We start from the raw sequence: 14,390 nt of genomic DNA on the forward strand, positions 1-14,390 counted from the left end.
TCCAGTGCCATCCTTCAGAAGAGAAATTAAGCCAAGGCCCTGTCTGCCATCTTAGGTAAACGTTTTGAAGAAGAGTAGGAGAGTTATCCCAGGTGTCCTGGCCAATATTTATCCCTCAATCAACACAGGCTAAAACCGATTAGCTGGTCATTATCACATTGCTGTTTGTGGGGGCTTGTGGTGCGAAAATTAGCTGCCCTGTTTCCTGCATTACAACAGCGACCACATTTCAAAAGTACCTCGTTAGCTGTGAAGTGCATTGAGACATCTGCTGCTCATGAAAAGCACTATATAAATGCAAGTCCTTCTTTAAATATACAGGTACTACATGAAATATACATTAGTTGGCATCTTGTCAGCAGCCTGCAAGGACCTCAATATTCATACTACATCAATATACTAAGCGTTCCATATACCCACCCTTTCTTGAACTAACTTTTCCATTCCAATAAAACAGGGTTCATAACTTGTAAGAATTCTAATTTATCATACTTAACTTACAAATGTATTTTGAGTTTTATTCTAAAAGCATTTGAAACTGAAGAGAATTTTACTATTAAATGGAATTACCACGAGCATACTACAATATCGTTAACAACATTTTGCACTGACCAAACCAAAGCTCAGCAGAAATGTTTTAACAGCTTATCCTAAAATGCTACACTCAAAGACTTTTAAGTAAACCCAATAGCCTTAAAGAAGTAAAAGTGCTTTTCATTTTATACTTCAATACAGAGTAGAGATCAGATACTACAGGTATCCTATTACAAATAATGTGCATGCAATATAAAGTTCTGTTGGACTTCTTAATATTCCAACTAAGTGGGTGGCCAAGTGTCAAAACGGACATTTAAACATTCCATTCAATATTATAAGACGGATCGAGGCCGTTCAAATTTGACAAGCAATCAATAAAAATAAAAATCAATTCAGACTAGGATTGATGTTCTGTCACCAAATGATGTTAGATATTTAGTATTTTTATATTTACAAAACATGCTAATGTATCTACATCAAGTTGCTCCACACTTTGAAACCAATACTGTGAGCATGAAAAATGTGAGAATTTATAGAAATATAGATGACTCCCTGCTCTATATGGCCTGCTGATTTCTATGCATCTCTTTAGATGACACTGATACTCACAATAGCAGTGGAGTCCACTTAAAAAATTAGTTTTGCAAATTTGCATACCATCCAATTCCTGTAATGTGATGTAAAAGATTAATTTTTATTTAAGTTGCATTGTTCATCATCAGTACCCTAAAACTGTATCATATTTTGTAACATTGAATCTTTTTATGACTTTTTCTTGCAAATTATAAAATCATTCTACATCATCAAAAATAATGAGTAGCTATTTTATATGTGGATACATAAACTGTGGATGAGCAGAGATATTCAGGGATCCAAGAAAGGAAATCAATAAAAGCTAGTGGGCAGGTTCAAAATATAATTAAAAAAGGCTAATGGAATGTTGACCTTAATCTCTAGAGGGCAGGAATACAACCGGGTGAAAGTTATGTAACAGCTAAACATAAATTTTGGTTAAATGGCACCTGGAATAATGCATTTAGTTTTGGGATACGCAACTGAGGAAGGATCTATTGACTTTGGAAGGGCTGCAGTGCAGATTCTACAAAATTATACTCGAACTAAAAGGGTTAAATTTTGAGGACTGATTACATAGGCCAGATTCCCTTTCTTATAGATTATGGCATGATGACAAAACTAGTTGGGAATGTGAGTTGTGAAGAGGATGCAATGAGGCTTCAAGCGGATTTGGATAGACTCTAGTGAGTGAACATGAACATGGCAGTTGGAATATAATGTGGATAAACATTAGGCTATCCACTTTGGTAAGAGGAACGGAAGTGCAGAGTACTTCTTAAATGGTGAGAGATTGGGAAGTGTCGATGACCAAAGGGACCTGGGTGCCCTTGTTCATAAGTCACTGAAAGCTAACATGCAGGTTCACCAAGCAATTAGGAAGGCAGATGGTATGTCGGCCTTTATCATAAGAGGATTTGAATGTAGGAGTAAAGATGTCTTGCTTCAATTGTATAGAACCTTGGTGAGATCGCACGCGGAGTATTGCGTACAGTTTTGGTCTCCTTACCTAAGGAGGGATAATACTTGCCATAGACGGAGTGCAGTGGAGGTTCACCAGACTAATTCCTGGGACATCATGATTGTCCTCTGAGAAGAGATGGAGAAAACTGGGCCTGTATTCTCTGGAGTTTGAAAAGATTTGAGGTGATCGCATTGAAAATTCTTAAAGGGGTGGACAGGGTGGATGTGGAGAGGATTTTTCCCTTGGCTGGAGGGCCTAGAACCAGGGAACAGAGTCTCAGATTAAGGAACAAGCCATTTAGGGCTGAGATAAGGAGGAATTTCTTCACTCAGAGGGTGGTGAATCCTTGGAATTTTCTACCTGGGAGGGCTGTAATAGCTCAGAATATGTTCAAGTCAGAGATCAATATATTTCTAAATACTAAAGACATCAAGGTGGGGATAGCGCAGGGAGGTAGTGTTGTGATAGATGATCAGTCATGATCTAGCTGAATGGCACAGCAGGCTTGAGGGGCTAACGGCCTACTCCTGTTCCAATGTTCCTATCTAATTGAGGCAATCAAAGGAGATGATAGGGAAATTATTTCCTCTGGTTAGGCAATCCAGGACGACATAACATTAAAATTAGAGCAAGGCAGTTCAGGAGTGATGTCAGAAAGCATTTCGCTGCATAACAGGTTGTGAAAATCTGAAACACTCTTCCCCCCACCCCCTCAAAAAAAAAAGCAGTAGATGTTAAATTAATAGAAAATTTCAAAACTGAGATTGTCAGATGTTTGATAGGCAAGGGTATTAAGAAGTATGAAGATGGACAGATGAGCTATGATCTAACTGAATAATGGATGAGACTCCTCAAAAGAATCGGCACATGATCTGGAGTGCACCACCCATATCTTAAAAACATGAACGCACACTGTATAAATAAATTTTACATATAACATTTGTAATGATCATGTTGCTGATAATTTCACTGATTCTCTTTTTTGGTCATTTTGTTACTGGATCTTATAGACTTATTGAAGCAAAATAGTTGCTGAAATCAAGGGCCTGAAAGAGTTTAAGATAGCTGAATGTTAATGTCCATTGGCAGCTACTGATACTAATTCATCTGTTGGGCTTGCTAACTTCAAACCTACTCTCAATAAGGTTACTAGCATATTGTTTATTAAACAGACACAAAAGTTATTCTATTTTTTTTTTACACAATTCAAACAATAATTAAAGATCTAAACTTTATCAAATTTCAATCTCGCAATAAAATTCTCTGCTCATCTTTCTACCCACAAAGACAACATCTGAAGTATTTGATATCTCTCGACTGTCTGAAAAATCATATACACACTTTTGTGAGTCTTCAGTTTCAGCTGCTAAACAATATTGAAACAGTGGGAAGTTAAGTTTTGATGACCTCTTGATAGTTGCACTGTGAACTTTATATTGGCCCAATATTGCTTTCATTATGCTCAAAACTTGAATATGGATTCCCTCTTGAGCTATTACTACATGCAATGGGTGCCAATTTCGAAAAACTCATCAGGTGCGATAACACAATAACTGATTGCAGGGTTCCAGGGAAGTGAAAATTAATCGTTTAGTAGTATAGGACTTGAATATTGCTGAAAAAAAGAGACATGTCTAAGCTTTTTGTCTTGCACTCTTCAAGACACTTGCAAGAATACTAATACAAGGGGGAAAACAACAATTTATATTGTATGTGAAGAGAGTGCTGATTGGTTGGCAAGTGGCATTGCCATGGAGAATGCACCATTGATGGTGACTGACAGTTAACTGCATTGTTCAAATTTAAACTAGGCAGCGTGACCCTGATTGGTCAAGGCATTACCCTGAGGAATGAGTCAGCAAATGGCTGTCACTTATTTTGTTCAGCTGAAACAGATGCAATATGTACATGTTCTTTCTGTCTGCAAAGAACAGGGCCCTGTGTATTAACATTTGTAGCTTCCAGTGCACGCAAATGCATCACAATGCAAGCCCAACTGATAATCTTAAATTCTTAGAACATTGAGGATTATTTAGCAAATGTTGTCCAGATGAGTCATAAACCTATTTATCCTAAAATTCCTGCTACAGCATGGACTGTTATCCATTTTTTATGTATATAAGCATGTATTAATAAATTGTCATTAACATAGCAAAACATCCCAAGTTATTTCGCATGAACATAATTAAACAAAAATTTGCCACCCAGCCACATAAGGAGATATTAGGGCAGATAGCCAAAAACCTGATCAAAAAGGTACATACAAACACACAAATTAGGGCAGAGTAGGCCATTCAGCTCCTCAAGCCTGCTCCACCATTCAATAAGAATCATGACTGATCTGACTGTTGCCTCAACACCACTTTCCTGTCTACACCCGACTTTTGAAGCCCTTGCCAATGAAGAATCTATCTAACTCAGCCTTAAAAATATTCAAGGAGCCTGCCTCCACTGTTCTCTGGGGAAGAGAGCTCCACAGACCAATGACCCCCAGGGAGAAAAAAATTCTCATCTCAATCTTAAATGGGAGCGCCCTTATTTTTAAACTTACTTTCAATTGTAGGTTTTTTTAGAGCATTTTAAAGGAGGAAAGAGAGGTAAAAGAGGCGGACAAATATGGTGGAATTCCAGAGTTCAAGGCCTCGGCAGCTGAAAGCACAGCCAGAGATGGTGGAGCACAAGAGGCCAGAATTGGAGGAGTGCAGATACCTTGGAGGTTGGAAAGCTGAAGGACATTAGAGGTAGAATGAGACGAGACCAGGGGGAGATTTGCAAACAACAATAAAGAGGGAGTCTGAAACACAAAAGTGATAGGCATTTCTGAGGCTGCAGTCATGATGCCAGGATGGTACATTACCTCCCCAGGATGTCACAGCTGTAGATTATTCTGGTGGGGTGGGTGGGTAGGGGGAACAACCAGAAATTATGGCACACATTGGTACCAACAGCATTGGTAGAAAGGACGAGGTCCTGCAGGCAGATTTTAGGGAGCTGGAAAATAGTCTTAGAAGCAGGGTCACAAAGGTAACAATTTCTGGATTACACCCAGTGACGTATTCTCGCGAGTATATAAATAGGAGGATAGTGCAGATGAATGCTTGGCTGGAGAGAGGCCTATAGATTTCTGAGACATTGGGGCCAATTCTGGGAGAGATGATACCTGTACAGGCCAGACAGGCTGCACCTGAACAGAGCATGAACCAATTTATTCATTAAGTGATTTGCTACTGTAGGAGAGGGTTTAAAATAATTTGGCAGGGGGGTGGAAACCAGGCAGTAGATCGGGAAAAACAAGGTACACAAAGATTGGGAGATACAGGTAGCACCAGAGTAAGAAATAGTAAGGCATCACATGGGGTCAGACTAAGAGAGAATACACTTAAGACCTGATTCAGGTTTACAATGCATGTTTGGATGCACAAATCATGGTAAATAAGGTTGGTAAGCCTCAGGCACAAATATTACATGGGAATATGATGTTGCGGTGAGAATGGAGACCTGACTCAAAAAAGGCCAGGGTTGGGTACTAAATATTCCTGGACATAAGGTATTTAAGAAAGATAGGCAAGAAATGAAAGGAGGAAGGGTGATTGTATTGATTAGGGAGAGAGGGTCAAGGGCAGAATCTATTTGGTTAAAGTTAAGAAACAATAGAGTTGCCATTGCAAGAATAGGTACATCCTAAAAGCCACCAACAAGTGAGAAGGATGTGGAGAAACAAATTTGCAGGGAAATTACAGAGAGGTACAAGGGGCATGGTAGAATAGTGGTTACATTGCTGAACTTGTAATTCAGAGGCCTGAAGACATGAGTTCAAAACCTACTGCAGCAGCTAGAGAATTCAACTTCAATTAAATAAATTTGGAATAAAAAGCTAATCTCAATAATAGAGGCCACAAAACTAGTGGATTGTCAATAAACCCCATCCAGTTCACTCATGTCCTCTAGAGAAGAAAATCGGTCATTCCATACTCAGTCTGGCCTATATGTAATTCCAGATACACAGCAATGTGGTTGACTCTTAACTAGCCTCTGAAATGACCTCACAAGCCACTCAGTTGCATTCAAGGCAATGGCTCGCCATCATCTTCTCATCATCTATTAGGGAAAGACAGTAAATGTTGGCCTTGCCAGTGATGCCCACCTCCCATGTATAAATAAAAGTACCAGGGAGTAGCGACACATGAGGAAAAGAAATCCTGGACAGATCCAAATGGAGAAGTCTGTCACCAAGCAATCTCAGCATCCGAGAAGAATAGTCAGGTCCCTGTGAGCATGCTGCAAAGCTAAGGCCGTCACCCACCCCTCCACAGTGAATTCAAAAGAAATAGTTCAAATCAGATCTGCAAATCAAGATTTAGCTTATCACGTCACACACCACCAACCCAAGCTGTGAAATGAACACTCATCCGCCAAAGTGATGGGAGAATCCATCATTAGAGGAGTGATAATGGGGGACCTAATTTAGACTGAAATAACAGTGTAAAGGGCAGAGGGAGAAGGGTTTCTGAAGTGTGTACCAAAGAATTTTCTTGATCAGTACATTTCTAGCCCAACGAAGAAGGAGGCAATGCTGGATCTGGTTCTAACCATCCTGACTTGGAAATATATTGCCGTTCCTTCACTGTCACTGGGTCAAAATCCTGAAAGTCCCTTCCTAACAGCAGTGTGGGTGTACTAACACCACATGGACTGCAGTGGTTCAAGAAGGCAGCTCACCATCACCTTCTCAAGGACAATCAGAGATGGGTAATAAGTGTTGGCTTCGTCAGCAATGCGCACATGCAAGAAAATTTTTTTTTAAATTTAAGTAAATTAGTTGAGTTTTTTTGATGAGGGTAATCTGGTTGATATGGTCCGCATGGACTTCCAAAAGGCATTTTATAAAGTGCCACATAATATGCTTGCCAACGCAGTCGAAGCCCATAAAATAAGACAGCAATTTGGTTACAAAGTTGGCTGAGTGACAGAAAACAGTGAGGAGGACATTTGTTTTTGGACTGGGGTAAAGTATATAGTGGAATTCCCCAGGGATCAGCACCAGCACCACTCTTTTTCCTAATGACCTAGACCAGGGCATACAGGGCAAACTTTTAAAATGTGCAGATGACAAAACTTGGAAGTATTGTGAACTGTAAGGAGGATATCTAAGACCTCACCTTATATATGTGTTATAAACTCTATAGAGGTATGCTTATTGCTATCTCTAAAAAATTAAAACTGGACAAAGACCTTAAAATGGTTGAATCTATGGCTGTCTGTGATTCCTGAACAAAAGGAGCTACTTTGGCAGCATCAGAGAAACTTGCATCTCATTACCTCTTAAGAGCCACTAATGAAAAATTATAGGCTGTACAGAACAAATTCCAGAGAGCTATACAAAGGCCATCTGCATTTCATAAACCAAACTGGCCAACTGGAGTCTACTTATCTGCTAGGACAAAGGGCCCCACAACCTTCCTTTCAATTCTTAATGGCTGAGACATTCAACAATCTCGGGACCCTTTGTCAAAGACACTGAAGAGGTGGGAGTCATGTGACATGCAGCTTTAGTTTGCGGAACCAGCGATGTTGCCTTGTAGAACCGCAAAGTCAGTCTGCTGTTTACCATCCTACAAGCAGCCTCACAGAAGAGCTCTGCCCAGGTTGAATCCCTGGTCCCATTTCGAACCCCTGGTCCCATTTCCACAGTTTCTACTGGAACTTCTGTACCATGGCCTACAAGACGGATTCATCTCCATATGCCTATCGCACCGTGTGAAGTCAACTCCACTGGAAAAGTGAATTGTACAACATCGGTTTTCAGTCTGCTGACCTCCATGAAGGAATACCTCATTGGACTTTGATTCTGGACTATGGACCCATATGAAACAATTTTTCTTTTCTCTATCCCTCTTTTACAGTATGAATGCAAAGGAGGCAACGTTGCGACCCTCCTCCCATGTTTGTGTGTACAAATAAACTAACCCTTTGAGTTCATCCTAACTCAAGTCTGACATGAGGTTATTAACAGAAAATTCGATCACACCAAAACTGAGGGGTTAGGAAATTCAGCAGTGTTTATAAAAGGGGAAGGAAATTAAAACATCTGTTTACAGATGGGTGAAGAGGAGAAATTAACCCCTCACTTCCCAGCCCACAAGGACGTGGACAGGCCTGGTCGAATGGGTGGACATGTCAGAGATGACTTTTAAGGCAGAAGTGTGAAGTGATACATTTTAGTAGAAGAAACAAGGACAGGCAATATGAACTAAAGGGTACAATTCTAAAGGGATGCAGGACAGAGACCCGAGAGCATAAGTGTACAAATCATTGAAGGTGGTAGGTTGAGGAAATTGTTAAAAAGGCATTCAAGATTGTAGGCTTTATAAATAGAGGCAAGCGTATAAAAACAAGGTGGTTATGATGAACCTTAATGAAACAATGTTTCAGCCTCAACTAGAGTACTGTATCAAATACAGGGCAATGCACTTTAGGAAGGACATGATGGCTTTAAAAAGGGCCTGGGAAAGTTTTGAGAATGGTTCCAGAAATAAGGGATTTCAGATATGTGGGTCGATCGGAGAAGCTGGGGCTGTTCTCCTTAGAAGAGAAAATTGAGAGGAGATTTGTTAGGCATGTTCAAAATCATGAGCAGGATCTGGCAGAATAGAGAAAAATTATTCCATGAGCAGAAAAGTTGAGAATCACAAGACAGAGATTTAATGTGAATGGTATAAGAAGCAAAAGCGACATGAGGAAAAACATTTTTTATTCAGCATTGGTTAGGATCCAGAATGTAATGTTTGAGAGCGTTGGAGGCAGATTCAGTCATAGCCTTCAAAAAGAGTTCGATAAGCACCTGAAGTAAACAAATCTGCCAGGCTACATAGAAAGGATGGCCAAGTGGGATGACTCTTTCTGTGTTGTAACCATTCTAAGATTCTATGTACCATGCACGACTTCACCCAAGCAGATGCTGCGAATAAAACTAAAAAAATTGCTGACATGCTATTTGACCACAGCATGCATCAAAACTCTGCCCAATCATGTTCTCACTTGACCCTATAAAAATGTAAAATTCATTAACAAATCTATTTGCTGTAGCTTTTTATGCACATTTACCACAGTACTTCAAGATGCAGTAACGCTCAAAGAATGCACATGACAAAACTGGACGAAATCAAAAAGGAAATACACAAAGAGTAGAACATCACAATCCACTCAAATCTAATAAAGATCCTGCATCTTTGCTTAGCTGTCTCGCACTGCTAGAATAAGTAAGGTGCATTACACTGAGCATCAGGTCCCAGGTTGCTACCCCCTTTCTCCCTTTTGAATAATGATGCTAACCTACTCTTCCCATCACTGGCAGAACTGGGAAAACGCTCCTCTCCTGGGAGTTACTTCTGATGTAGTCAGAACTGACTGCAGCGTCACGTTAACCATCAGCATCAACTTTTCCTGCCGAGAGAGGGGAGGGCATGCCGGTCATGCCGCCCTGGTGTTCAGTGGGCAGTCCCTGTCACCGCCTGGGCTGTGTGTCAACGCGCTGTCATCCACAGGAGCTGAAACCCAGCCCGGCAGCTCGGGCCACGGCTCCAGGTTACCCTCCAGTTACTCCCCCCCCACCACCCCAGTTTCCCTCCCTGCTTTTTCGGTCGTTCTTACACAGTGACGTGTCCTGATCCCCGCACCACCACCGGGTCGGGCGCGTATTTCAGCAGCTGCTCCTCCAGCGCTCGCTCCTCGTCCTCCTCTTCTTCATAGATCGCATCGAAATCCGCCATCATCATCCCAGAGGCCGCCAGCTCCATTGAGACACCGCGAGCTGCCCGGCGACCGCAGCCAAGTCTCGCGAGAGCGGCCGCCCACCACCGCGCCCCCGGGTCAAAGGGCGCGGGGGAGGAAATGACGTACATGCCACAGGTCAATCACCTTAAGAGTGCCTCAGCCACTGAGGTTTGTTGTATTTCTGTGTCAGACACTCTGGTCCAGCATAAATTTTTGCCCAGGCAAAATGATTCAGTCAAATTTTCACATTTTAATAGAAATTTTCTTACTTCTATATTTACCTAACAACCATCTACCACCATTTGTAACTACATTTTTCATTTTTCTTTTTCACTAACATTTGGAATTTTGACATGAATTTATCCACCACACTGCATCTTCGTTTTTTATTCATTCATGTGATATGAGTGTCGCCAACATTTATTGCCCATCTCTAATTGGCCTTGAGAAGGTGGCGGTGAGCTGCCTTCTTGAACCACTGCAGTCCATGTCATGTCAGCGCACCCCCAGTTACATTAGGAAGGGAGTTCAAGGTTTTTGAGACAGTGAAGGAACAGTAATACAGTTCCAAGTCAGGGTGTGCAGTGTGACTCGGTGGGGAACTTGCAGGTGGAGGTGTCCCCAGTTGCCTTGTCCTTCTAGATAATATATATAGCAGAATTGAAAGAAGCTGTTGAAGAAGTTTTGGTGACCTACTGTGGAGTCAGTGGTGGAGGGAGTTAATGTTTAATGTGGTGGATGGGATGCCAATAAAGCAGGCTGCTTTGTTCTGGATAGTGTTGACCTTCTTGAGTGTTGTTGGAGCTACACTCATCCAGGCAAGTGGAGAGTATTCTATCACACCCCTATAATAAAAGCAAAATACTGCGGATGCTGGAAATCTGAAACAAAAACAAAAATTGCTGGAAAAACTCAGATCTGACAGCATCTGTGGAGATAAAAACAAAGTTAATGTTTTGAGTCTGAATGACTTCTTCAGAGCTAAAGAGAAGTAAACGTGGTGAAATATATACTGTTTAAGGGGGTGGGACAGGTGAAGCTGGATAGAAGGCCAGTGATAGGTGGAGGCAAAGGAGAGATTGCAAAAGATCTCATAAACAAAAGGTCGAAGGGGTGTTGATGGTGGTGATACTAGCTAAGGGTGACATTAAGAGTAGAAAGCAGAATGAGCAAGTGACAGATAGCCCTAGTGTGATGGGGTGGGGGAGGGGACGGTCTGGGAAAAAAGATCGAAATAGGCTAAAAGGTAGGGATAAAACAACAAATGGAAATACATTTTTTTTTAAATAATAAAAATAGATGGGAAAGAAATATATATATATAAAAATTTTAAAATAAATATTTGAAAAAAGGGGATCAAAAAGGGGTGAGGATGGAGGAGGGAGTTCATGATCTGAAGTTGTCGAACTCAATTTTAAGACCGGAAGGCTGTGAAGTGCCTAATTGGAAGACAAGATGCTGTTCCTCCAGTTTGCATTGAGCTTCACTGAAACATTGCAGCAGGCCAAGGACGGACATGTGGGCATGAGAGCAAGGCGGTGTGTTGAAATGGCAAGCGACAGAGAGGTCTGGGTCACACAACACCACCCTGCTCTCATGCTACAAAAAAATTAGAGGGTACATTGGTGTTGGGCATTTGAAATGAGAAGCCCAATATGCCTGCTTTATGGGGATGATAACATATGAAAATAACACATAAACAAATAAGAAATCAATTTTCAGAAGCAAGAAGGAAGACCAAGGTCTGAACTTAATGCCCTCTCCACGGTGAATTTGGTGCTGCGAGAGGCATTGATTCACACAGGTGGGTGACAGATGCAATTAATACCCACCTCAAGGCCTCAGCCCGCCGACCCTGGCATTCACCCAGTGGCAGACAGGAGACTGGCCATGCGGGAAGCCCAAAAAGAAGACACAGTCGGGGCTACTTGGGGCTTTGTAGAGATGTACTACCAACAGGCTTCTTTAGTTAAACAACAAACTTTATTTGCATAGCTGCTGGATTAGCTGCATACCTCTAACAAGGCCACAATACATTGCCTAGATTAGGAAACCTCCATCCTTTATAACATTCCCCACACTTAGTTTTGATTGGCTGTTCTTACTCAGTAAGGCTAGCCTTAAAGCAACAATCAAAACGTCCCTCCCCCTTTAATTCCTTGTTTTATATTCCTTAATTACAGAAATTACCTTATACAGGTGAATAGAAAACAATATCAAAAATCTTAGAAATAATTCCCACACTGGTACTTTGTCATGAATTCAGGTTATGCACTTATATTCATAGGTACAGTATCACAAATCAAGTTGTTGAGGGGGTTTGTAAGTAAAGTTTCTGTTCTGGATGCAGTGGCATAATTCTATAGATGCTAGACAGGCTTTGGGGAGTGAGGTGGTAAACCACTTGGCGCAGAATCTCCAGTCTCTGACTAGCTCCAGTGGCCACAGTATTTGTATGGCTGCTCCAGTTTCTGGTCAGTAGCAACCTCCAGGATGTTATAGTTTTTCTCTTGTTTTTACAGATGGCAGCTGCTCATCATTCTGTCATTCACACCTCCTCTAGACACATCTTTTGTTTCTTGTCTCATTACTACTCTCATTGGTCCTGCACCACCAACTCTTCTGTTATTCAATCTCTCTTATCTTCCACCCTTTCACTGAACCTTTCTTTTTGTTCTTTTTCTACTCCATCCCCTTTTACTTGCTTAAGATCTATTACCCCGTTTTTTTCCTGTTCTGATGAAGAGTCACAGGCTGGAAAAGTTTACTTTTTTTTCTGCTTAGCTTCTGCCAGATCTGCTGAGTATTTTCTGTTTTTATTTCAGATTTTCAGCATCTGTAGTATTTTGCTTTTGTATTCAAGAGATCTTGGGATATTTAATGGCTGGGACTCAGGTAAAATAGGAAAATGGGATTCTTAGCTTTACAACAGAATAAAAACAAGGATGTGATGTTGAAGTTGCAAGTTACATTAGGCTACAGTTGAAGTATAGCATACAATTTTGGATGCAGCCAAGATTCAGTAGAGTATCACGGTAATGAGAGTTCTGAAGATAAACTCAGTATTTCCCCCCCTGGAACAGAGAAAATTAAAGGAGGATCAAATAGAAGTTTTCCAAATTAGGAAATGCTTTGATGAGCTAAATAGTGAAATATTGCTTCCATTGGTTGGCAAATTGATAACAAGAGTGCATGGACCTCAGGAGAATCATTTAAAGGGGGATGTTCAGACATTTTTCCATGCTGTTTTCATTGAACATGGAATGGTTTCCTGCGGCTGCCCATTGAGGGAAAGCTATAACATAATTTACAAGAACTGGATTAAGTTTGAAAGGAAGAAAGTAAAAGGTTGCAGAGGGAGTGCATGGGGAATGGGATTAAAATAGAGAGTGTCAATTTAAGAGCAGGCACTAATCCAACCATCAAGGGCTAAAAGGCTTTCCCTATGCTATTATTTTTTTGTGACTGTGGATATTTTCTAAAATAACAGCATAATGTTTTGGTGTTGGATGATCAGCCATGATCACAATGAATGGCGGAGCAGGCTCGAAGGGCCAAATGGCCTACTCCTGCTCCTATTTTCAATGTTTCTATAGGCTGAGGGTATCCTACATGATTGACACTAACAGGAACTGCAATATCAGGTATCTCTTTTGGCTCAGGCAGTACATCACTATTTAATTAGCAGAGACATCAGTTATGTCTATAACAGGTCGGTGAGGTTTGTCGGTGCTTTTGGGTTCAATAACATTCCTTGGCGGCAACACTGACTGTGGAAGCATCTCCTGCTCCTCAGATGATCCACGTGTACAAACGATCCGGCCTGCCACGTCCATTTGGTATGAAAAGGGTCTGGTCTCACAGACTATAATTCCTGGGATCCAACTTGGACCGTTACCGAAGTTTGTTAGTAAAACAGCTTCATCTACCATAAATTTCTGGGCTCTACTATGCAAATTGTAGCTTGTTTTCTGATTACCTTGTTTCTTCTCTACCCTCCCTGGCAAATTTGGAAACACCAGGCGCAGTCTCGTTCTGAGACGTAGAAACATGGAAAATAGGAGCAGAAGTAGGCCATTCGGCCCTTCAAGCCTGCTCCATCATTCATTATGATCATGGCTGATCATCCAACTCAATAGCCTGCTCCCGCTTTCTCCCCATACCCTCTGATCCCTTTTGCCCCAAGAGCTATATCTAACTCCTTCTTGAAAACATACAATGTTTTGGCCTCAACTACTTTCTGTGGTAGCGAATTCCACAGGCTCACCACTCTCTGGATGAAGAAATTTCTCCTCATCTCAGTCCTACATGGTCTACCCCGTATCCTCAGTCTGTGACCCCTGGTTCTGGACTCCCCCACCATCGGGAACATTCTTCCTGCATCCACCCTGTCTAGTCCTGTTAGAATTTTATAGGTTTCTATGAGATCCCCCCTCATATGATGCTTCATAAGCAGCTTTGCTGGAGGAATTCCCATTTTTGCATTTGGAGTCGTGCGGTAGCTAAGAAGGGAATGTGAGATTTTGGTTTCCAAGGTTCCTTC

At 41.3% G+C, this 14,390-nt stretch overlaps 1 protein-coding gene across 1 annotated transcript in view; it reads right to left on the minus strand.

Annotated features, from left to right (window-relative positions):
* The window catches only part of LOC121284874 (cysteine-rich hydrophobic domain-containing protein 2), an 87,132-nt gene extending 77,218 nt beyond the window's left edge, over window positions 1-9,914 (minus strand). The window contains exon 1 of the mRNA XM_041200721.1: window positions 9,725-9,914. Within this exon, the coding sequence (XP_041056655.1) occupies window positions 9,725-9,870 (146 nt within the window). The 5' untranslated portion in view covers window positions 9,871-9,914. The remainder of the gene's footprint in view (window positions 1-9,724) is intronic.
* Between the last annotated feature and the right edge of the window lie 4,476 nt (window positions 9,915-14,390).

The sequence above is a fragment of the Carcharodon carcharias genome, chromosome 1 (genome assembly GCF_017639515.1).
Source record: "Carcharodon carcharias isolate sCarCar2 chromosome 1, sCarCar2.pri, whole genome shotgun sequence".
Taxonomy (NCBI): domain Eukaryota; kingdom Metazoa; phylum Chordata; class Chondrichthyes; order Lamniformes; family Lamnidae; genus Carcharodon; species Carcharodon carcharias.